Source organism: Ischnura elegans, chromosome 8 (assembly GCF_921293095.1).
Source record: "Ischnura elegans chromosome 8, ioIscEleg1.1, whole genome shotgun sequence".
Lineage (NCBI taxonomy): Eukaryota > Metazoa > Arthropoda > Insecta > Odonata > Coenagrionidae > Ischnura > Ischnura elegans.
In genome coordinates, this window is record NC_060253.1 from 96,051,677 (window position 1) to 96,076,845 (window position 25,169).

General features: G+C 36.9%; 1 protein-coding gene across 3 annotated transcripts in view; it reads left to right on the plus strand.

Moving 5' to 3' along the window:
- LOC124164376 (tudor domain-containing 6-like) overlaps positions 1-25,169 on the plus strand; it is a 53,602-nt gene that overhangs the window by 21,091 nt on the left and 7,342 nt on the right. For 2 of the 3 annotated variants that reach the window (XM_046541683.1, XM_046541684.1), the window contains 10 exons: positions 203-413; positions 5,689-6,152; positions 7,624-7,843; positions 7,938-8,395; positions 8,850-9,063; positions 10,046-10,497; positions 11,154-11,429; positions 12,937-14,086; positions 17,792-17,931; positions 20,371-20,544. In XM_046541683.1, the coding sequence (XP_046397639.1) occupies positions 203-413; positions 5,689-6,152; positions 7,624-7,843; positions 7,938-8,395; positions 8,850-9,063; positions 10,046-10,497; positions 11,154-11,429; positions 12,937-14,086; positions 17,792-17,931; positions 20,371-20,544 (3,759 nt within the window). The remainder of the gene's footprint in view (positions 1-202; positions 414-5,688; positions 6,153-7,623; positions 7,844-7,937; positions 8,396-8,849; positions 9,064-10,045; positions 10,498-11,153; positions 11,430-12,936; positions 14,087-17,791; positions 17,932-20,370; positions 20,545-25,169) is intronic. The other variant, XM_046541685.1, reaches the window with a different exon arrangement.

Consider the following 25,169-nt stretch of genomic DNA (forward strand, 5'->3'; position numbering starts at 1 on the left):
ATGTGAGTCGAATAATTTCATTAATTGATTTCAATCTTATTTTTTATGGAAGTAGTAGTTATTTTGGTGGAGATATCCAAAAAAAAGTCTAGATAGTGCAAATATGTGTTACAAGTTTCTTTCTACTAACTGCGGCTAACTAGCCTGTGGCATACTTACATCTAGCCTTCCTTTCATTTGCATTTTCCTCTGTTTTTATTAGGTTCCTGTTTTGGCTGGTCACGATGATGGGAACAGCTCTGAATCTCAGGGAGTGGAGACCATACCAAAGCCTGCCATTGAAATAGGTGGTAGCATGGATGTCGATGTCGTGTTTGTGTCTAGCCGTAAAGAGTTCTATTGCCAACCTCGGGGCACAGCTGAGCAACTCACGGCTCTTATGGAGAAATTGGCTTCAATTTGTGCCTCTGGAGGTAATGAAACTTTCTCCATTTCTCAATAATATTACATTCTCTTGTTAAGGGTATAAATTGTGTATACATTTGAGCACCCCAAATCTAGAATTCCTTAATCCCGGAGCACATATAATCCAGCAATATTTCTGTGGCGTTCTTCGTCAATGTCTTGGAAAACACAACTTTTACTGAATAATTGCACACGTCCTCACCTGCTGAAACTGTTTCCTACTTTCAACGTAATTACTCCTTGTTTTATCTGTGGAAAATGGGACCCAAATTGGCAATGTAGATAAAAGTTATCTCAGTGAACTATAGTATATCTGACATGAAATAGATTGTAAAGTAATGATGGAGACTTTTGCGGAGTGGTGTAGCATGTGTATCAAGGTTTTCAGGTTGACTTCTGCATCGATTTATCTTCATGACGACAGTTTCGCCGGCATTGCAGCTGGCATCTTCAGGTTCAAAGTGAAAACGCCAGCTGCAATGGTGGTGAAACTGTCGTCATGAAGATGAATCGACGCAAAGGTCACCTCGAAAACCTTGCTACACAGGATTGCAAGGGACTTTTAATGCTTTAAAAATGTTTTATTAATTTTTTTTACTAATATTAAATATTCGATATTCTGTTATAAATTTATTTATACGCAGCATGTGCATTCTTTTCACTCAGCAGATTTGTGTTACTGTTAGTGGTTGAATAAGGCCGCTTGTAAAATTAGAAACTATTATTTTCCTGTTAGCCGTAAATTATTGGCAAATTAATATCATATTTAAATTTCACGTCATTTTATTGTAACTTATCGATTTCCCCTAAAAAAAGTTGCTGGCCCTCTGATTATACTGGTTACTACCTCGGTTACCACGGAAGTCTGGTGAAATCCAAAATGCGTCATGACCCAATTCCTGAGTCTAGATTTGGTGTGCTCCACTGTAATGGGTCATTCCATGTCAGTTCATCCAGGCATGACACCCACCGACTCGGATTTTGATGAAACTTGCCAATTTTCATCCTTCCATGCTGGAATGAAACAGTGTAAAATATTTCTTGGCTATCTCTAATAGTTTTTTTTTCACGACCATTTGAAGTTTGGGTGAAACTGCAGTTTTTCAATGGATGCGGTCTCCAGAGGCACTTGTGCCTCCAGAGGGAAATAATTTGTCTTAGCCATAGTTTTCATCCGATACTTATGAAAATTTGCAGGTTTACTATAGAAGTCATGAGGATTCCAAAATCTTATTGAAAAATATCCTAAGGAATATTGGAAATTCTCTAAACTCATATGTTTCATAAGATTTTAGAAAATTTTACATCAAAAACATGGTTCTATAAAACATCAAATTTTGACCTGAGGCAATATCTGAATCAAGCTAAATTATTTTTTCTAATATTCCTTAAGGTATGACCCACCACCTGTAAAAATAAAATTCATGGCTTTTTGCTTGCTTTGTTGTTAAAAAAAATTTTATGCAAAAAAAATCCTTTTTCACGACTCTGGTCGTCAGTGTTGGGTCCTCCTCCAAGTGTGATGAAATGCTTGTGTTAACTGCTTTCTATATCTAAGAAAATATTTACAACATGTATCTAGTGCATAATACATTCAAAAATTAAAACATTTTTTTATGTGCAGGTTGTTTTTCTCCCAATACGAAAAATATATTTTTGAAATAGAATATTTTAAGGAATTCATAGCACTTACCCATCATTGCTGGGGATAACTTGATTGTTGCTATATAAAACACATCAAAATACAGGATGCATGTCAATACAAGTCACCTTTCTTCATTTTGTATTGACAAAAAACTTCACGAATGTTTTTTACCTCATTAATGTTGTTCTACTTTGAACAAAAAGGTTTTCAAAGTACTGGATAAAGATTTCCTTCCAGAGCATGATTCAGAAGTTCTTGATAAAGCGAGTGATATGGATGTGCTAGTTGGGTTACTAAAAGAAAAACTGGTGACAGCAGGCATTCAGCGAGAGATAATTCAGCTACTAACACTAGCTCCGACTTCATGGAGTAGGAAAAAAGTAGCCACCAAAATTAATGTTAGTGAATATACAATTCAGCATACTACGGAATTCTAAGAATGAAAGGCATCATATCCATACCAGATCCAAGGAGGGGGAAAAACATAGAACAAACTGCAGTGGACTTAGTTCAGTCATTTTACCAAAATTACGAGTATTCACGCCTTATGCCAGGAATGAAAGATAAGGTGAGTGTGTCCAAAAATGTCCACAAGCAAAAGAGGTTACTTCCAAGTAACCTAAACGAGCTGTATGCAGCTTTTTAATTTGAATTCCCACATGTAAAAATAGGGTTTTCAAAATTTTGTCTGTTGCGGCCTAAATGGTGCGTGTTGGCAGGCTCCTCTGCAACCCATTGTGTGTGTCTGTGCTATCCATCAGAATGCATCACTTCTTCTCCATGGATGGTCTATAGAGGAGACCTACAACGACCTATTTGACTACTTGGTATGTTCCAAAGATAACAGGGATTGCATGGTACGGCACTGTTCAGAATGTATGTATGACAAACGCCTGAAGGAACATCTGAAAAGTAAATATGACGAATAGGACCCTGAAGATGAAGTGACATACAGTGCATGGGTGACAACGTATCGAACCCAACAAATTAGATTAACAGTGACTCTGGATGAATACATCAATAGTCTGGTGAACAATCTGGAAAAACTTCTCCCACATTCCTTCATAAACAAATCCCAGGCGAGATACCTAAAAGAACTAAAAAATAACCTACAGCCAGATGAAGCCATTGTTTTGCTGGATTTCGGTGAAAACTACCATTATGTAATACAAGATGAGGTTCAGGGTCATCACTGGAATCAGGATGGTTGTTCCCTACATCCAGTGGTAATTTATACTCGTGGACAGCTGAAGAAAGATCTGTGTGTGTCAAGTTTGTGTGTATTTTGTGACGATCTAGAACATGATGTAGCTTTCGTATTTGAAACGCAAAAAATAGTCACTCAGTTTTTAAAGGAAAAGTTCCTTGAAATAAAGGAAGTGCAATATTTCAGTGATGGTTGTGCTGGTCAATATAAGTACTGTAAAAACTTTATAAACCTGTGCCATCATCACCAGGACTTTGACTTGCATGCTTCTTGGTCTTTTTTTCAACTAGTCATGGGAAATCTCCATGTGATGGGATAGGTGGAACAGTTAAGTGCATTCTTACAAGAGAAAGCCTTCAGCGGGATCTGGGTAATACCATGACTTCCATTAAAAAGGTGTTTTGAGTTCTGCAAGTACAAAGTGGACAAAATTTCATTTTACGTTTTAAAAAAAGAACAATTATCAATGATTCGGCAACAATAAAAAAACTCGCTGGTACCTTGTAAAAACAATCCCAGGTACTCGTAGCTACCATTCTTCTATACATTATTGCGACAAAAAATTAGCTTTGATACCACATACAGTTCTGTCCACAATTTCTTGATAAAGCCAAGTAGGGAAGAAATTTTGACAAAAACTTGTACTAATTCTTTTGTGGCCTGCTTGTATGAGAATCACTGGTTTTTTGGGCTACTTATGTCGATGTTGATCCATTTGATATAAAAGTGAAATTCTTTATCATTTTACTGGCCAAAAGAGAAAGAAGATATTTACAATGTTCCTGTAAATAATGTCATTTGTTATGAGGAAACTCCTACCACAAGAGGCTCAGGACGAATTTATTACTTCTCAGAGAAAGACATTAAACGTGTGAACCGACGGCTGTTGGATTTAAAAGGAAAACTGGAATTACCAAATGTAACTCTAGTGTAACTGAAATATTAGCTTTCTCAGAGATAGGCCTCAGTGAAGACCTTGGATACTATCATATTTAACTACAAACTGATGCACAGACAAAAGTGACTATATATTGTAATTGTTCATTTATAAGTTGTGCAACATTATTGAAGTAAAACACATTCGTGAAGTTTTTTTGTCAATACAAAATGGAGAAAGGTGACTTGTATTGACATGCATCCTTTATTTTGATGTGTTTTATATAGCAACAATCAAGTTATCCCCAGCAATGATGGGTAAGTGCTATGAATTCCTTAAAATATTCTATTTCAAAAATATATTTTTCGTATTGGGAGAAAAACAACCTGCACATAAAAAAATGTTTTAATTTTTGAATGTATTATGCACTAGATACATGTTGTAAATATTTTTTTAGATATAGAAAGCAGTTAACACAAGCATTTCATCACACTTGGAGGAGGACCCAACACTGACGACCAGAGTCGTGAAAAAGGATTTTTTTTGCATAAAATTTTTTTTAACAACAAAGCAAGCAAAAAGCCATGAATTTTATTTTTACAGGTGGTGGGTCATACCTTAAGGAATATTAGAAAAAATAATTTAGCTTGATTCAGATATTGCCTCAGGTCAAAATTTGATGTTTTTATAGAACCATGTTTTTGACGCAAAATTTTCTAAAATCTTATGAAACATACGAGTTTAGAGAATTTCCAATATTCCTTAGGATATTTTTCAATAAGATTTTGGAATCCTCATGACTTCTATAGTAAACATGCAAATTTTCATAAGAATCGGATGAAAACTATGGCTAAGACAAATTATTTCCCTCTGGAGGCACAAGTGCCTCTGGAGACCGCATCCATTGAAAAACTGCAGTTTCACCCAAACTTCAAATGGTCGTGAAAAAAAACCATTAGAGATAGCCAAGAAATATTTTACACTGTTTCATTCCAGCATGGAAGGATGAAAATTGGCAAGTTTCATCAAAATCCGAGTCGGTGGGTGTCGTGCCTGGATGAACTGACATGGAATGACCCTAATTGGAAAAACTCCTGACAATAATTCTCCTTTTTAATAATTCCAAGATCTATTTAAGAAGTCCAAAATGCTGAATCTTTATTTTTGATGATAATCTCCACAGTCCCAGAAAGATTATTTTTATCACATATCCTTTCTTTTTTAGTTCCATGCAAATCTTTAACGGCTTGAGTTACAAGTTCCAAGCCCCTTACACTTGGGCACAGGCAGTGACAATAGGAATGTGGAAACTTTCTATGGCCAGTGCTAGCACCAAAGCCAGTTATTGTTCTGGCTCTAGTGTTGTGTACAGTAATGGCCTGACAGATTTGCTGGCATGTCTAGTAACTTAATTCTGCGAGTGAAAACACTTATCCCTTGAGTGGAAGTAACTCACTCCACTCAGCCTTGGATATTTTCGTCATATTTCAAACTCAATTCTTGAATGACCTTCAATGTACGTGCTTTCTATGTGCTTATTGTATTTTCTTTCAGCTGTTGAAAAGGAAATCGCCCCTGCTAGTGTGGAGACTGAAGCAGCACCCCTCGTCAGTTTATCAGAATTGCATGTTGGCATGCCATGTGCAGCTCTTTATTCAGAAGATGGTGTCTGGTACAGAGCCTGTGTGGACACCGAGGCTACTGAAGATGGGTTGGCTGTGAGTTTCGTGGACTATGGCAACAAGTCTGAGGTGACTGCAGGGAATGTGAGGCAATTGCCGAAGGAGTTATGCTCGCTGCCTGCTCAGGCAATATGCTGCTCTCTGGTGGGGTTGGGAGAAGGCGAGGATGAAGAGAAGGATGTGGAATTTGAGACGGAGGTGACGTCTGGGGAGGCGACTTACAGTGTGACCTTTGTGAGGAGGTCTGTGAATGGTGGAGATGAATGTGTGGAAGTGCTGCTGAAGAACAAGGAGACGGAAGAAATTGTGAACAGCCGTTTTGGTGGATCTGACGAGGTAATTAATTGCAGGATAGTTATAGATTCATTCATAATAAACACCAGAGGATTTCCTATTTCTCACCACTTGCAGTCTACAGCTGAAAGGTTGCAAATAGCTTGTTATGCGTCAGGAAGTGCCATATGAATTTGAAAAGTAAATACAACTTTGTTTATACCTATTGACATTTCTTTCTGTATTCACAGCCTTAATAAACCAGTAGGAATAGCTGTATAGGTGTAATATTACAATCATAGCTTTGTAGCTAAAAGGCGATTTTTCATCCATGAGATTCTGAAAGTTTGATTGTTTCGCTATAATTGAATGTGAGTTGGTGGCAATTGTGGGCCATAACCTCTTCTTGGCATTGAGAGATTGTGCTCATTGTTCTTTTCACTGCCATCTCAGTGCACTACAGATTGTAGAAATAGCTACCCTAGGTAATTCTACTGAGAACAAACTATTAGAACTCTTGAGAAATCTCCTACTTAGTGTACCTCACTCCTGTTGTAAGGCCTGTAACTGGTGGAGGCTTTTATTCCATACTGTTATGTCTGTAATGAAGTTTTACTAATGTTCAGGTATAATTGCAAAAGGCGTCCAAAAACTGTAGCTGCTTTCATATCTAATGCTATCCCCTGTATTTGCATGTGTTATCAGTGCGAAATCTAGGTGAAGGTTTTCTAGGAAATTTAGGATGACTCTACGAAGGTAGGATCATTGTGAAGTTGGATTGTATTAACATATCCATCCAGGATTTTATTTAAAATTTGGGATAGCTCCAAAGTGCATAGTGGAGAACAATTATTCTTCTTTACTTTAGTAAAAGTATGAATATGACCGCCAAGCGTGATAGAAGCACAGTTACGATTCCTGTATAAAATGTAATATTTTGTGGAGGCTGCAACAAAGACAATTCTAAATGTTATTGCTTACTTTTCTGCAACAGTCGTGCTGGCAGTTATGTTCAGGCTACGTAACTTGAAACATAGGCTTTTGCATCAAGATTCATTAGTATCGGAGGCTTTCGGGAGCAGCTGTGCATAAAGTGCAATATGCAGATGCTCTTGAAAGCCTCCAAAACTAATCCGGGTATATGTATAAGTCTTTTGCCCTTGCCTTTCTTTATCCCTATCAGTTTTCTCATGAAGATTTTTAAAATTGATACTTTCTTAGACTATATTTTGTTATTTAATGGTAGCCATTGGCCAACATAACAAGATCATTGTGTTTAGTTATTTTTAATCCTTTAACCAGTCACCACTTTCATTGAGCTATTAAGTTGATCATAGAAAAAGTGGTTGGCTAGAGTTATTTATTTCAGCGTGACTCAGTTTTGGTGTTTTTTGCATGCCCCCTCCTTATGAGTAGACATTTTGTTCCTCTCTATTTTATTACACCCTCAAAATTTGGAAAATTATTTCATGTCTGTTGAGGGTTTGTATGTCATACTCAAGTGTTTAATTATGTAATTTACGTATTATTACAGCTTCCTGCCTCATCTGACTCTTGTATTTCTGGCGATACTGTACCTGATGGTGCAGAAACCATACCAAAGCCTCTGGTTGAAATTGGCAGCAGTATGGACGTTGATGTTGTGTATGTCGCTAGCCGCAAAGAGTTCTATTGCCAGCCTCGAGGCACAGCTGATCAACTAACATCTCTTATGGAAAAATTAGCTTTGATCTGTGAAGCTGAGGTGGAGAAAGGTTTGTGATTGTTATAAGAGTAGCTGGTAGCATGAAATATTTATTTTTTTTAAAATAACATTGGTCTAATTTCTTTTGGTTTGATTGCTTTCAGCTAAAGGAACCAGTAAAGCAAAGATACCAAAAGCCAGCCAAATAAGTATTACCTCTGTGGAGCCAGGAATGCCCTGTTCTGCACTGTTTTCAGAGGATGGGGTTTGGTATAGGGCTTTGGTAGATGGTGAACCCAGTGAAGCAGGGTTGCCAGTGAAATTTGTGGACTATGGTAACAAGAGTACAGTGGCTGAAGGTTCCTTAAGAGAGCTTCCTGGAGATATGCGTATGCTGCCTTCACAGGCAATTTTCTGTTGTCTTATGGGTGTTGGTAACGATACTGGTGAAGAAGCAGAAGCAATGGATGTAGAGTTCGAAATTCAAGTGACCTCTGGTGAGAACTCGTACACAGCTATGTTTGTGAAGAAGTCATCGGAGCAGAACGAATGCTATGAGGTTATTTTGAAGAACAAGGACACCGGGGAGTGTATAAATTCACTGTTTGGTGGCTCCGATGAGGTGAGAAACATAATAATCATCCTGAGCCTATAATTTATGAATTCCTAACTTTACCTCATGTAATTTACTTTTGAGTTTAATGGAGCATTTTTCTCATTGATAACTATTTTTTTTTATTCGAGAAGAGAAAATTATTGTTTCTTTTCATTATAATTTTATTCTTGCATTATTTTTGCATTCATTGTTCAGCCATTCAATGGAATTCCTATTGTTTGTGTTTTATTGTCCAAGATTTTTGAGTGTTGAAAAAAATCACGTTTTCAGATTTTATAAATCTTAGCTGTTGACATTTCCTTAGATCTTATAATCTTTCTGAACTTAATGTTTTATGTTTTCTTAATACATTCCATTAATTGAAGTAATCTTCATTTCTCAGTGTGCTAAAACTCTTCCTTCCCATACCATATTGTTTTTTCCATTATTCCATCATATTATAATATAATAATTTTTCTAGGCTACCGAGACAGATGCTAATGCATGTAATCAGGATCAATCATCTGCCATTCCCAACCCTGAAATAATTTTGGGCTCAACAATGGATGTGGAGATAGTGTACGTTGCCAGTCGGAAAGAATTTTATTGCCAACCCAAAGATTCAACTGAAGAACTTCAAGCGCTGATGAACAAACTAGCTATAATGTGTACGGAAGAGGAGGAAGAAGAGGAGGGTATGTAGAGTTCTTGGAACTAATGCTTTTTGTGTTAAAGTTAAAGAATTTCGAGGATATAGAGAAATGAATTTGTGAGTACATGGTGGCAACTGCATGGATGAATTTTTATGTCCATTACTAAACAAATATTCTGCACTTTGCCTTAAAAATCTTAGCATTTTATCACCTGAGTTTTCATAGTTCAGTTTTCTTTTTATTGATACAGTAGATTCCGGTTAATTGGCACATATCGTGACTTGTGCACTTTGCCCCAATTAAGCGGCTGCCCCAATTAGGCGAACTATCCTGTATATGGGCATAAACAAACGTTGAAATTATAGAAAGAAGACTAAAGAATGTTTATAATGCAATAGTTTATTAAAATATTGATTTGATTAATAAATCAGTGAGTTTAGTTAATTTATTATAATTTTTAAAAATTAAAACAATTTTGTTAAAAATATTTTTCACAGCCTCGGGCGACGCTGAATGAATGTCTTTTACTAAGTCCTTTTAAATAAAAGTCCTATCCTCTTGCAGATAGTATAACAACAAGATCTTTCAAAAAAGGGCAAGAATAGGAACATTTGTGAAAAATAAGAGTAAATCAAAGGAGGAAAATTAAAAAAAATAGTATTCTGAAAACAAAAAATTTTAATTTCGTCGCTAGTATAGGGTCTTTGTCACCGACTCATGGCTCAATAAAGCGGCATGCTGTCCCAATTAAGCGGAGAATACTCAGGGATATTCCTCTATTGGGTTCTGTTCTTTAAGATCTGCCCCAATTAAGCGGCTGCCCCAAGTAACCGGTGGACCCATTAAACGGAATCTACTGTATCTGGATCGTATAATTCTGTACTTAGTAAGTTCAAGTTAATAATAGTGTAATAATTAGTCATAGCCTGGGAAGATCAAAGCCATCATGTTACATATTTTGTTGATTTGCTACATTTTGGCTAAACTCTGGTTTTTCTAACTTCCCCCTTTTGTCCCCCACTAGTTGCTCCGCCATGCGAAAGCACCCTGAGGATGCTTGGGTTGAGACCAGGCATGTTCTGTGCTGCCCTCTACTCAGAAGATTCAGTGTGGTATAGAGCACAAGTTCTGGATGAACCCAAGGTCAAGGAAACTGGCTCAGGATTTGTGGTTAATGTGAAATTTATTGACTATGGGAATGAAGCTGAAGTGGAAGAGAGTGGTATCAAGGAGTTGATTCCTGCTCTGTTGGAATATCCTGCTCAAGCTATTCCGTGCTCTCTCTTAGGGATGAAAGATGGTTTTGTTCTTGATCCAGATAAAGAGGTTGAATTTGAAACTGCTGTGTCTGAACCAGAGGTGTTGTTGGAAGCTCTGTTTGTTTGCAAAGCAACTGAAAGTGACCACATGGAAATTTTACTGAGGCACAGTGGCAGCCAAGAAAGTATTAACCCACAATTTGGAGGCATTGGCGAGGTTAGTTTCTGCCTCCATTTAGTCATTCTTCAGGCCGTTTTACACGGGGCACGGAATTGCGCTGGTTAGCGCTGCATTAATTTCTAAAATGGCACGGAATTGCGCGAATGCATGAATGAAATTAGAACGGGCTATTTTGACGTCTTGCATCCACGCATTCTCGCATGTGTTCTAGCAATTCACCGCTTTACACGACCCAATTTTGATTGCGCCTTCACACATACGTCAGACTGCGCAATTCCATGTACCGTGTAAAGCAGCCTTTACACTTTCATCTTATAGTTTTCAATGTAAGATTTTATATTTTTAACTTAGTTTTAGTGGAATTCGCAGTGAAACCCATATTTTACGCTCTGAAAAGACTTCTTCTACAATTTTATATTTCAAACTCAGCAAAGTATTTAGGAGCATTGCTCCTTTAAGGTATTTACTCTTGACCAGGAATTAAAAAAAATGCTATATCTGGGAAAACCTAGATCAAAGGAGTGTAAAACAAAAGTTTCGCTGTTTCCAATGTTCCATTTTTTTTATTCTCTCACCAACCTATCAGATTGAAGGTTAGTGATTATGAATTGTGGAAATGAAGACTAAGTATTGTATTACACATGTATTAAGGGAGTATTTTACCCATTATTTTCTTATTATTTCATCTTCAGGTTGTTGGTGGTAATGGTTTTGGTTTAAGAGCTGCAATGTCTGCTGACCAGAGCCTTGATGTGTCAGTGATTTGGTTTGTGAGCCCTTTCCGATTTTATGTACAACCTATTGAGTGGGCGAAAGACCTAATACCATACATGGAATCTCTTCAAAAAGTGAAGAAGCAACCTCTTTCTCCATGGCCACCTGCCATTGGGACACCAGTACTTGCACGATTTGTTCAAGATGGTGGCCTCTACCGAGCAGTTGTTGAGGAAATGTGTGCAAACTCAATGGTGAGTCTTGTATTTTTCTCTTACATTGAATGAGATAATCTTTACTTTTTGCGTTAATAATTACACTATGATATTTCCTCTGTTATCGTGATGCGAGGTAGTTTTTAAATAAAAGATACTTTGTAGAGAAGACTTGAGCAAAGGATTCTTGCGTTCAATTTCTGTTATCACATTGATAACCATTATTCCCTTTATATTATTTGTGAGTCAGCTTGGCATCTTTGTTATTGCTGAATTTATTCTGAAATTATTATCTTATTATTTAACTGAAAGTCAACAGTGTTAAACAAGTTAAATTCCTGTGGGTTAGATGAAATCCATGTTGTAATTCATGTAATATCCTGTCATGGCATAATACGCAATGCAGATGGAATTAAGAAATGTTTAATCTTTCTTTTTGAATTTGATCGAGGGTCATGCTTTGTATTTTTGCACACTTTTCTAAGGACGTGTGTTCTGTAAACAGAGCGTTGGGAAAGGAGAAGCAATAATGGAAAGAATGAGGATTTTTTTAGCACATAATCTCAGATAATTCTTTTTGGGTTTGCCTTTGAGTCAGAGTTAATATTTCTGCCAATGTTTTGTTATGTGTCTCCAGTTGTAACATAATCATATTCTGGGAAGAGGAATTGATTGCAAGAGAGAAGATATTAATCTTTCCAGACATAGCAAGACGAGTGTCTGTTTCAAGTTTTCCCACGGGGTTACACTGCTGATGTTTGCCCCTATCTGTCTTGGGCAGTATTTTTTGTACATCTGCTGCATTGGTGACAATGTAAGATTTATGCCACAAATGCTGAGTGACCAGTGGAAAGTCCTACTAGAAGTCATGAATGTAGAAATGAGTTTTGAAGTCTAGTAACTTGAAGAAATCATTTATGGAGAAGAGGTACTTTCTTGGGTTTTGTGTCGTGAGGATGGAAACTTTATTCTGGGGTTTCCCACCAGGTGAAAGGATGAATGTATGCTAGGTTTGTTTGAGCAGGGATTTTTTTAGTCGAGTCATAATTTGAAAAAATCTACTGCTGCAAGCAATATTCAAGCTCTAGATTCCATATTGTCTCCCTGATTTAAGTTTTTTATCCCCCTGGGGTTTTTGTCTCTTCTATTTTACAATAAAAATATTTTATCCGCTGCGAGTTATTAGTGAATTTATTGCTGAAAACAAGGTGTGAATTATATTTAAGTATATCAACTGCCATGAAGAATGCAATCTAGATAATGTTATCTGGATTAATAAGTACAGATTATGGTAAATAAATGACCAATTAATTTCCCTGTATTTAAGGAATTAAAAGGATTGGAAATGTGAGATACAATTTTTCAAAACATATTTTATGTGAACAATGACTACGGAACTGGGTGACTAACTATAGAATGAGTGCATAATTTTAGGCTGAAAATTTTTATCACCGTATCCTCTATGAGAGGCATGAATTGGAAGCATGGCAAAATAGTTACTATTCTCTTGGGAAATAAATTTGTTTATCATATTTATCTCTTACAGGTCCGAGTGCAATACGTTGACTATGGAAATCGTGAATCTTTGAAGCAGTCTCAAGTTTGGAAGGCTGACCCTTGCTTCAAGACCAAATCTCCTCAAGCAATAGCATGTGCCTTGAAGGGCATAACCCCTGTAGATGGGATATGGCCCTTACCAGGATCCCCAGAGAGCTCTTTGGACAAGTATTTTGCCTATGAAAAATGCACGTGCATCTTCCACTACCGCATTGCTGATGAGTCTAAGGTCATAGATGGAGTGGATGGTGAATCACGTCTTTGGGTTTCACTATTGAAGGCAGATGGAACCAGTATTGCAGATGAATTGGTGGCCGCTGGCCTTGCTATCCATGATGATTCCTTGGCTATCTGCCCAGAAACCATATCTTCTGGTGTTACAGGAGTACCTGAAACAGTGGGAGAGGAAGGTATTAAAGTTGAAGAAGAGGCCCTTCAATCCGGTGTTGTGTTGCACTCCAATCTGATTTCTGGTCCATCTGAAGATTTACCGGAGACTTGTGATGATGAAGTTCTGAGATTAGAAGAAAATGATGTGGCCATTCCTGTTGATAATTGTGTGGAAGGTGAGTCATCATTGAAAGAAGAGATGTTAATGGAGACGAAAGAAAATGGGATTTTGGAGTCAGGAGAAAAACAGGAATCATTAGTATCCCCTGATTCTGATTTAACTGAAGACAAAGAGACTGAGGAAAGTGCCCAGGTAGATGGAGTGGTTGAGAGTGCCGATGTGTTAGTGGAAAAAATGAATGAATTACCGAGCGAGGCTGATGCAGAAGAGTTAAGTAAGCCGTCTCTTGACATTGAGATGGTCGTGGAGAAGCTTGGTGAAATGCACATGGACATCTTGAACCAGCAAAAGACCAGTGATAAGTTAGTTGATGAACAAAGTGAAGGTGGTGAAAGCAGACTAGTCAATGGTGAGGTTTCGGATATCGTTGACTTAGAAGTGTCCAGGCTTAGGAAAGATGAAGAAATTGTAGAGACTGATAGTTTAGTGCATGGTTTAGACAATGGGCCAGAGAGTTTGGACCTAGTAATGGATGAACTTCTACCCTGCAGTGACGTGGGTGAACCATTGAGCCTTGAAGTCGGCCTTGAGCTGTCCACATCAGAAGTCTCCACTGTTGGCCAGAAAGGTTAGTTGATAGATTAACATCTGTATTTTACCGTGCCTTATTATCTTAGTTCAATGTTAATAGGTACATGGACGTAAGATGCATAGGGGTAATGAAGTATTTCTTTCAAACCTTGCATGTATACCCTGATCCCCAATTCTCAGAAGAAAAAAATATTTTCCCAGAAACATTCGCCTTGAGCTCCCAGATCCATAAAACTCCGCATTTTAACAATATGAAAACACTTCAAGGACTTACTTAAATGAAAAATGACAATTTGACAGATTTTTATAAAAATTGACCTCCGCAGCCCTGCCTGGGTAACCACACACATTTGATTCAATTATTAATTTTTAACTGATATTACTTAAATTATTGATGATTTTACCATAGTTATAACAATGGATATTACCGTATTTCTCCGAATATATTCCCCCTCTGAATATAGTCCCCCACCTAATTTTGAGGCCTCAGTTTCGGGAAAAATTAAAAGAATATGCTTGAATATTGCCCCTTCTTTACTTTTCCCACAGGCACTTTTGGAAAAAAAGGGGGGGCTATATTCAGATAAGTACGGTAGTTAAGTTAAATATTTTTTGTATGACGTAAAACAAAAAAATTGTACTGGTGATTTTTTTTTCTTACTTTTGTAAACATGCATTTGCTGTATCAATACACTTGCAGCTGTTTATATGCTGCCTGTTACATTTCTCTTTATTAGGCAATTTGAAGTTAATTTTTAACCTTATCTGGTATTCATCACTGCTTAACAGATGTATCTAAATCATTAAGAATCAAATTATTTCCTATTGCATGGAAATGGAATTCGGATTCATAGTATGAATATTCAATCCTTCAATATTCTTGTTATAGGTAAGGATAGGATTTGAACTATTCAAAATTTGATGGAACCCTTCCAAATCCTTGGAGATGAGGTTCTGCCCATGCCTGATATATTTTTCTTAAACTCCCGCAGTAAGATATGAAAGGGAAATAATTCGATTCTCATATTGCGGCAGGAAAGAAGGCGACCTCCTCCCTAAGGGTGTGGTTTACTTTTTTCTGGTATTTATTTTTAACCTTTTAAAATGTGCGAAAGGGATATCAATAAATATCCTTTTGAAAGTCAGTGAATGTGTAATATTTGTAGTTGCTCAATATGCCTAAAGCAATGACAATAAATTTTCTGTGATAGAGAAAAAAATGCTCCATTTAAAGGGATGAAACTTACATATCTCTTGAGCTATTGTTTTCCTGGGAAATAAATTTAGCATGAAATGCCATCTCTTAGCTCTTGGCATCATACTAGGTTCTTCCAGGCTGAAGTTGGGGTCCTCTAAGGTCCTGAGCCCTGTTCTACATCAGCGTTAGTGAAATCCCAAAAGCAAGAGTCGAGGGAGCTATTAACCTGGAGTAACATTTTCCGGCCTATTGGTCAATACGAACTTAAGGGCCATACCAGCTCAAAATTAGCTCTTTGTTGTATGTTCATATATAAGTCATGCATTGTAACGGTTCGAACCGCGAGAGCCGCCCACTCGACTCCCGTTCGATCTCCACCGGACATGTGATAATAAATTTCTCCAATCCCCAAAATATAATAATGCCCCTACTTTGACTTACCTTTTCAGGGCCCCAAATCAGATCCCCCACTCGAACGCGCCCACGCGCACACTCACTTACAAATGGATTGAAGGCACTTGTGGCAATGGCAAATAATAGCAAATTCCATAAAATCTTTTTTACAACTGATTTTATTGAACTAAATGGCATCGATCCAAAATTTTACACAAGAAAAAATATTACCCCAATCACAACTGACAACTCTTTGTCAATAATTCAACGGCGTCACCTCCGACATGAAATTTAACCACACGTCTTCTCCTTCAAAATATCAATAGCACTTCACAAATAATTATTACACAAAACAATTCTCTTTTCCAATGAACAAATGTGATGGTGTTGCATGAACCTCACAAGAGTTGCGTTTCATGGCAATTATAAAATCAAATACGTTAATTCAAATGGCCACCCGTCTCAATTAGGGCTCAATGATACGCCAAGTAACTACCAAAGATTCACAATTATTGCTCAATCTTCTTAAAGCGAGCACTCGAATCTTGCAGGGCCGTGACGAAAGACCAGTCGTTCGCCCGTCATTTACGGAGCGAAGGTCAACAGCGCATTCACTAGGGCCTTTAGTGGAGAGTTCACTAGGACTTTCGGAGGGGGACAATCTGGATTGCAAAGGAATTTTAGGGCGTTGGGAAATTCCAAGCTTACGTCCTTCCTTGATGTCCAAGCCACCCCTCGCCAGCCGTCCATGTGCGTGCAACTCCGTCCACCTGCCGAAGTTGGGCTGCCACTGCTTGTCACTGCACTCACAATTCAACTTGATTAGTGCCAGCGCGTATGAGAGAGAGAGCTAGACCTCGTGTCTTCGCCTTTTATCACTTCTCTTCTACCCATGAACACCTCCGATTCACCTACTAACACCCTCTTTCACACAATTCAGAGGTGGGTTTTCGAATGCTTTCCGGGAGAGAACCACAACGTCGCCTCTCCCGGAAATCCAACTTAACACTTTTTCACTGCATTTCACTTTTGTAACACAAATATTATGCATTTAAACATAAAATTAACACTCCACACAGATATTTAGTGCCGCATTTCACTCCCGATGCCAAAATGCGAGTGTGCGCGCGGACGTAACCCAGCCGCGATTATATTAATTTGCGCGTCGGGCCGACTCCGATCCGTACCGTTACAGCATTCACTGCATTTTCATTTGCCTGACATTAGGTTCTCATAACTGGGGAATGACAACAAGAAGCATGGTATACTTAATAGAAAAATTTTCTTTGCTCCCTATTGTCAAGAGGGGGGTACTGCCGTTCTACATGACTTGGTGCCAATGCCGAGTCAGCTGAAAAATAGATAATGAATCTCCCAGGGTGTACTCAATACTTGATTGAATAATCAATATTTCATCTTAGTTTTGCATTTTTAATATTTGGAACAATATTTAACTGTGCGTAACCAGTTTGTGCCGTAGAAACCAATCCTGGCTGCGTGCCGCAAAAAATAATCTCTGATGTCAACGCTGTTGGATTTATTAAGTGCACACATCTAATATTTTCGTACTGTTGTAGTTCATCACTCTTTGCTGCTTTGAGTATTAACACAGGTGATCCATGTTTCTTTTGCCAGTTTGGTGGTTAAAATTTTTCTTTCCCAATGTAGTTAGAGGTAACTCGAAGTTAGTATCAACTCTACCCATTCCCCAAATTTTCTGTTACAGGAAAGGTCTCTCATTACCTGTTTTACAACTGAGAGGTCACTTAATATTATATTTCTATTGAATGCAGAACTTGAAGATTGATCAGGTTTACTGTGGTTACTTAATAACATTTTATCAGACTTAAATTTATTAACTTGTTTCAGTGTTCATATAAACATCACGATATTCCCAAAGTCCGGTGGTTTCATTGCTCATGTCAGGTTTCTACTTTGTAACAGCCACTTTGACCACTCTGTTAATATTTTCTCCTAATTCAAACCAACATGTTTTAATTGACTTGAATGCACTCAGTTTGCAGACTCGTCAAATACTGGCCTTAGTTTGGGAAGTTATATTTGCCTAACATCTTTGAACTCAGTTGTGAAATTGATTTCTTCCACTGTTGTTAGATAATGCCCTGATGTGATTTATTGCTTTTCATGAAGATGCATCTTCAGAATTGGAAGTTTTTGAAGATGCTGAAGACACAACGTCTGAACTCGCCAAAGATGTCCTCAAGTCGTCTGTCGATGGTGACAAAGATGCTGCAGCCCGAGTGCAACAAGTGGTTGAGAAATATTACCAGGTTAATTTCCCTTCCTATATTTTAAAGATTAAATTTTTATTTATCATGTTTCTCAGATCATGGTCCGTATGTTATCTGTTTTGTGACTGATCCATTGAACTTCTAAATTCAATGTTATGGTTTTTGCCAGCATTTTGGTTTAACTTAACAAGTTTGGCTGCAGGATGTAAGATTATTATTTTAATAACTTGGTTATCCCATGTGAAGAATTAAAGCTTTTAGGGACAAAGTAAATTCATTAGAAATGGTAATTTATTATATCAGTTAGACTGTTCTCTCTTTAGCAAATTATTTTTTGCTCTTTCTTGTTATAATGACGTCAATTCATTGCATTAATATTTTATGTATGTATATTTTTTATTCGTTAAGTTGAACATAATTTATTATAACTACTCAAGAAATATTTATGCGCTATAATCTGTATTAGCTGATTTGTTAGTGGACTCTATAATGACTGTTGAATGAGTATCCTATGAGGGTCTTGGGCTTCATCACCTGTGCACACTTGTATTTGCTTATATATCTTAGGTCAAGTATATTTGCCAGGATGCAAAATTACTAAGGTAATTTCTATCCTATGTACAGGCTTTTGCAAAATGCTAGATTGCATTCTTGCTGTTTTACGTTGTTTACTTTTGTGATAATTATTTCATTGGCAATGCAAAAAATAATTTCTTTTGTCTTTCACTAATCCCACTACCTTGAACAGCTAATGCAGTACTAACTTTCTAACAAACAATCATAATATTATCTGTCCTTATTAAATCGCATACGTGCAGTTTCCTCTTCCAAATGCTATTCTTGCGGCAGCATGTTTGTAAATATAGCTTTATTTTTTAAACTGCTTTTAATGCTTGGCTATTTTTAATGCTAGTCATAGTGTGCAGCTTTAATGCTTCCTCCATGCTTTATATGAATATTTTGATGTACAACTTTAAAGCTATTTGCAGTATTTTTTATCTGATAATCTTGATTGTTTAAAGATATTGAGGTCTGGATCTTCTCTTGTATATCAGACTTTTATCTGCAGACGTGTTTCAATTTTTTTTTTTTAAACGTTCCGGCAGATTCTTAAGCCTGAACTGCGTATCAAAAAGAAAAAGGTGATTATTTCCCATTGAAGCTATTGGCTTTTCATAATATGTTGAATATTACTTAAAATAATTGTCTAAAAATATTTGGATTGCGAATAGGTAGGCCACCTCTCTCCCTTATATGTTTCTGTGAAATATTACTTGAGGAAACAAACTCATTGTATTCACTGGTCTTAAGTTACTAGTTAGGTTAGTGCAGATTTTGAAATCTTTCTTATAGTCCAAATTTACGCTATTTCATCATGTCTAGCATGAAAGATGGTAGCCATTGGAGTGGAGCAACAATTACATCCATGATCATATAGGTAGAAGGATTAAGAAAAATAGATGGTAAATCTATAATGATCATTTTCGTAGTACACAGTTTCTACCTTGACTTCAGTGTCATGACTTGTGACTTCTGCTCCTATTCTCTATTAGTTGTTATTCTTTTGTATAATTTGGGAAGTTTCTTATTCATTGAAGAGAAAAACCTATCAAGTTGACAAAATGGTGTCAAAATTAGTCTATGGGCAAAATTAACAACTGGGTTGGAGTTTGCTGACAGTCTGGTCAGCAGAAGTTTTTGTGGGCTACAATCCAGTGATCAGTAAATAGAATGCCAGATAATCAGGCTACCACTGTATTCTCAGAGTGGCTATCTGCAGGTTTTCAGCAGTAGGCTCAAATAACCAGGTTGGCATTTGAAAGATAGTCACTCTTGCTATGAAGTAAATTAATTGGTGCTTATTATGTTTAGGATCATCTATTTGTAAAACACTTATTTTGGGACTTGTTAAAGTAGAATGCTTATTAGGCCACTTCTTCGACTTGACATTTTGCCAGCATTCAGGTGACTTTGCAGGATTTTAACCACAAAATATTTTCTGGGAGGAGGTGGTCTCAAGAAAAGGAGTTCTTGATTCTTTTGGATAGTGTTAAGACTTGAAACCCGAAAACATTTTGCAGGTTTTTAACTTGGCTTGACTTTATGCAGGGTAGTATTAAACTCAACTCCTATTTGAAATTTATATTTTTACATGCACAGTTTTTGTGGTATTAAACTGCCCTCTACATTCCAATTCAATGTCTATGTCTTCAGCGTCAAATTGAGTGATATTTATTTTTTAGATAACTATGCTTAGGTGTTCACTTCATGTATAAGAAATTCTGAGTAGCATGGAGAAAGTATCTTGCTGCACATATAGAATTTTTACTTGCTCTAAGTGATAGTCATAATAGCAATATTATATTGGTGTTCATGTCACTTCACAATGCTTAACTAGCTTGCGACTCCATATTAGTAACAAATGCTTTCCTTTCTGTATTATTTCATTCTCCCGAAACTTGCCTCAAACTATTTCAGGAGTCTGCCAAGCCTTTGCCTATTGAAAATATACGAATAGGTGGAGATTACTTTGCGCAGAGCCCTGCTGACTGTGGTCAAGTGGTGCCGGTGAAGGTGTTGGACGTGTCGGGTACTTTGGGTGCTGTGGTGGAGTTTAGAGAAGGATTTGTGGATGAGGTTCCTCTAGACAAGGCAAGGGGAAGATCCCACTGGCAATTACTCTAATAATTTTCTTGAAATCTATCATCCATTTTTCAAATATGCTCCTCTTTGTCTTACTAATGTTTCTTTCAACATTTTCAAGGTATTTTTTAGGTTAGTAAATTACTGTCATTCTCCTTCACTCTTCAATTCTACCCAGCTAATGATTCACATCTTGAATTAATAATTCTTCCATCAGTATTCCCATTTTGCTTTGTTAATGGTTATTAAATAATTGATTTTAAACTCAACCTGTACTAATGTGATCAAGATATGATCAGAATTGCATTGATGGCAATCATTGATCATGTCTATTTGATAAATAGCATTATAAATTTAAATTCTTTGTTCAGGATGGTACATACTTGTACACTTCCGTACATAAAAAGGCAAATATGATGAGAACACAAAGAAATGCCTAAAATAAGGCTTACCTGTTGTGAGCTAATTTTAAAATGTCACAGCCTATATATCTGGTTTAGCAATGCAGAAAAAGTATCTCCATTCTATTTTAGTGTACATATTTTTACCCTACTTACTGAAGTAATCATAAGAAAAATTAGTAACTTTTTGGGTCGGGAGTACTACATGAAGTCAAATTATGTGTAAAAAGAGGTGCAGGTAGCAAAAATAATTTCACCAAAAACTATAAATATTAGATCTTTTTCAGTATTCAATTTGTTCCTCTGTTCTTAAAATCTATTGGCAGTGGTTTCATGCTTAGTCTTTTGGGCACATAGTGGCAGTTTATGTGCTGTGTCTTCATTTTATGTCTATCTTTTTTGCATTTTGAAAAATTCAATGGGGAGCCAGTTACATTATTAGCATAGTAGATGAGATCACATTTCGGGGTGTGGTTTTGGATCCCAGCTTAGGGAAATTGATTTTTTAGCCTAGTTTACATTTTCCAACTTAATGGGCACATCTTCTTTGGATTACTTGGTTAAAGTTATGGTTGTGGTAGTTCCATAGTTTTTTAGTCCTTTTTTCTGGGTTATGGAAAATTTTATGAAAAATATACTTATTAAATTAAAACCTACTGCAGGATATTATCATGATATAGGGTCCAGAAATATTTTTATTTCATCATGTAAATCAGTAAAATTCACTTATATCTTTACTAATCCTGACTGAGTTATAGTTCTGGTGAGGGAAACCTCAATTTTCAATTTTGTCATTCATTTATGGAAATGAGCAAACTTAGGGAAGTTGGGACAGGTCATGAACTCTTCTGGTACAATTTTTCTGATCATAATCTGATAACTACTAAGCTATGAAGAAACCTTTGGATTCTTTTAGTTTATTTAATTTGAAAAATTATCTCTTAAATTTTCCACATCTCTTTTTAAGATCAAGTACCTTACTCACAGACTGACAGGTTATTGATTAAGTCTGTTTTCATTGTTTGTAATCACTCTTCAAGTGAGCTTTGGTAGTCTAGTTTGATAATTAGTACTGTTCGCACTTTAATTTCTGGAGACATGCATTTTTCCACTGAATCCCATTGTCTTTGTCATGCCTGTCTTAGCATTTCCTCATTCAGACCGAAACGGTATTTCTATTTACATCCCTAGTATTCTGCGTGTTTCATTAACCTTTACATACACATCTTATGGCATGATCAGTTCATTCACAGTAGTTTACCTGGTAGTATATCATTTTTTTTATTCATCTGTGTCATTTCTTCACAACAAATATCAACGTAAATACCTAACAAAAAAAAGACTGCAATTATATTCCAAATAATAGACATTAAACGTCTGACAATATGCAGATAGTGAAGTAATGATAGACTATTTCTGATCATGAATTTATTTTGAAGGGCCATTCATGGAAAGGAAACGGTGTAGTGTAAATGTTGAGGAAATAGCTTAGTGTTTCATCAAAATTCGTTGTATAAGGTAAAGGCTCTGCCATCACTGGCTAGAGTAATTCTGCCTCACTCATCTCTCACGGCCCACTATTAGTTGCAGAGTCAGTTTCTGGGACATTAAACTGGCCATTTTGGGCAGTCGTAAACCAACCTTTTTTGAAATGAAAAAATTGGTGCTTAACAAACTTCACCATTTACCAAGTGAGCAACAGGGATGAAAAGACTGCTTAGTTACCTTCTTAAAAAAGCAAATGCAATCTGTTTTCTCTTCAAATGCAATTTGTTTTGTTTTACAGCATCCTCAACAGCCTAAGCCTTCATAAAACCTTTTCTCTTAAATCAAGGGTGAACATAATATTAAGTAAAACTTACTTGCCTCAATCATGCATGGTTAGAGTTAATACCCTTCATAATTAACAGCTTTTGTGAGGTTGTACTTATAGCCAAGAAAGAATTGAACTTGTTGCACATGAAAAATGTTTGAGTGTCACGCGTGTATGATGCATGATTTCTCTGCTAAGTACAGGTTGAAACCTCTCTAGTGTGGCACCCTTGGGACTGGTCCGTTGCCAGATTATGGAAAATTCTGGTTCATAAAATGCATCTCTGATGAATATGAACTTTGATAACATGCTCACTTCCTAGTCGTAGCAGGTCGTACTAAATACTTCAAGGGCTACTTAAATAACATCCAATGCTGAGTGGTATTATCGCAAAGGACATAGCGTTTCAAGTGATATATTCATCAGAGGTTTGTAGGAAAATTCAGAGCTTCAGCTGTATATTGTTTTGATAATTCCTCCACTTTCCCTCTGAAACTTAAAGCCAGGTCAGAGCTTGTGCTTGCCACCCCTCTGTGTGGTTCTATTAGCATTGTCCCAAGCAAAGGAAAGGGACCAGAGTAAGTCTTATAGGGTAAATCCTTACATGAGAGCACATTGTCACAGGGTTGAATTAATGAAGTACAAATGGGAGAGAGGTGCCCTCAACATTACTTTTTAATGAACAATTTGGCTTTGGGTTGAGCTGGAGAACCACGAACAGAACTATTTTGCGTGTTGGATCTAATATAACAGAGTTAGTGTGCCCTAGCCTCTGGCATAAAATAATTCTCAAACCATTCCAGGAACAATTAGAAAGTCATCCATCCCTTCTTATTTCCCCGATAGATCACTAGGAAATTTCCACTCTCTTGAAAGCCCTAAGGTATACACTCTTATCAATGACATTAGCTAATGCCGATGAGTGCCAGCTGCATCACTGCACCCTAGAGGTGTTACTTATTCATTCGACTCCCTCATGCACTTTGCTGCATACTCTGAATCCTAAGCAAGTGTTTTCTGGGGCATTCAATACCAATACTCAGCACTTTCATCTACGTGGTGCTCATGTTCTGGCTATGAATTTTCAGAGGCCACTATTTGGGCAAATTCACCAGTGAAACTGTGGACTCCCTATCAGCACTTCCATTTTCACTACACACACTAGAAATCCCATCCCTGTCGTTAAACATCTGCAGCTAACCTGTGCTTGCTCAATTTGCATCTATGTGGAAATGCTCGCACCATCACTTTGCCATAACTTAAACCACTGAATTAGTTCACTGCCTAAGTCCTTATTTTTCTACTTTTGAAAGTTATGTACTTCTGCAATCTTTTCTGGCTTTATTTCTCCAAAGAAATTTAAAATATTCTCCTTGTATTTCTTCAAGTTGTACACTGCTGAAGTCACAATGCCATAACTTTTGCTTAAAGCTCTGACTGAAAATTGGAATCAAGGAAATAAAACTTTGTAAGGTTCACTGATTGTTTAATTAAGGGCACCAATATGGAGAGGTTTCACAAAGTAAAGCCTGAAGTTATTAGTTATATTCTGACTGAAAAGTTAAGTTTCCCCTTTTTAGCACAATTATTCACACTGCTTGGCATCATGAATACTTGGACATGATCAAATAAATTAGCGGGAAACTTTTTAACTAGGGACGAGTTGGCATGGGTAAATTTTAGCTTCCATGCAATTCCTTGCTGCTAGTCGATATGATCCAAACAGCACCACAGCATGGAAAACCACAAATTAAAAAGCTTGTATTCAAGGTGCACCATATAATAGGGATGCAGGACCATAGAATACTGGACTAAAGAGGTTCAACCTGTGCATACAGTAGAAGATCCAGAACACATTGAAACAGGGATATTTGGGAAGTACGATTTTTCTACTTTCTAGATCACTCTCATTTCAGTGACCAATTCAATTTACATTGTAACTGCCGTCACACCTGGGTTGATGATGAATAAAAATAGCTTCATTCCTGGGACAACCTTTCTTCTTTTTTTTTAGCTCATCAACTAGAATATTCTCATGAAAGTTTTGCAAGAGTAAATTGAATATGCTGGGTTGTGCTTCTTCATCATCATTCGGCAAATGCAGTGCCAGGAGCTTCGGCTCACGAGTGGGGTGACTTATCTTCATGTAACATTTGGCTCCCTCCTTCTGATCCCAACATTGGACACTTTTTTATAAAAATGTATCTAATGGTTCTAAGTCATTACTGAATTACCATAGATTATCTTAGTTTTCACTTTTGAAGTTGGACTTAAAGGATTACGTGACTACTCATGGCATGAGTTATTCTCTGAGAGTAGCTACTACGATGGTTTTCTAGGAATGGTTTTCATTGATGGCTCACCAACCCCTCCCTTTCAATTCTCCTCTTGGTAGGCAGTCCATTGTTAGCCCAACGTCT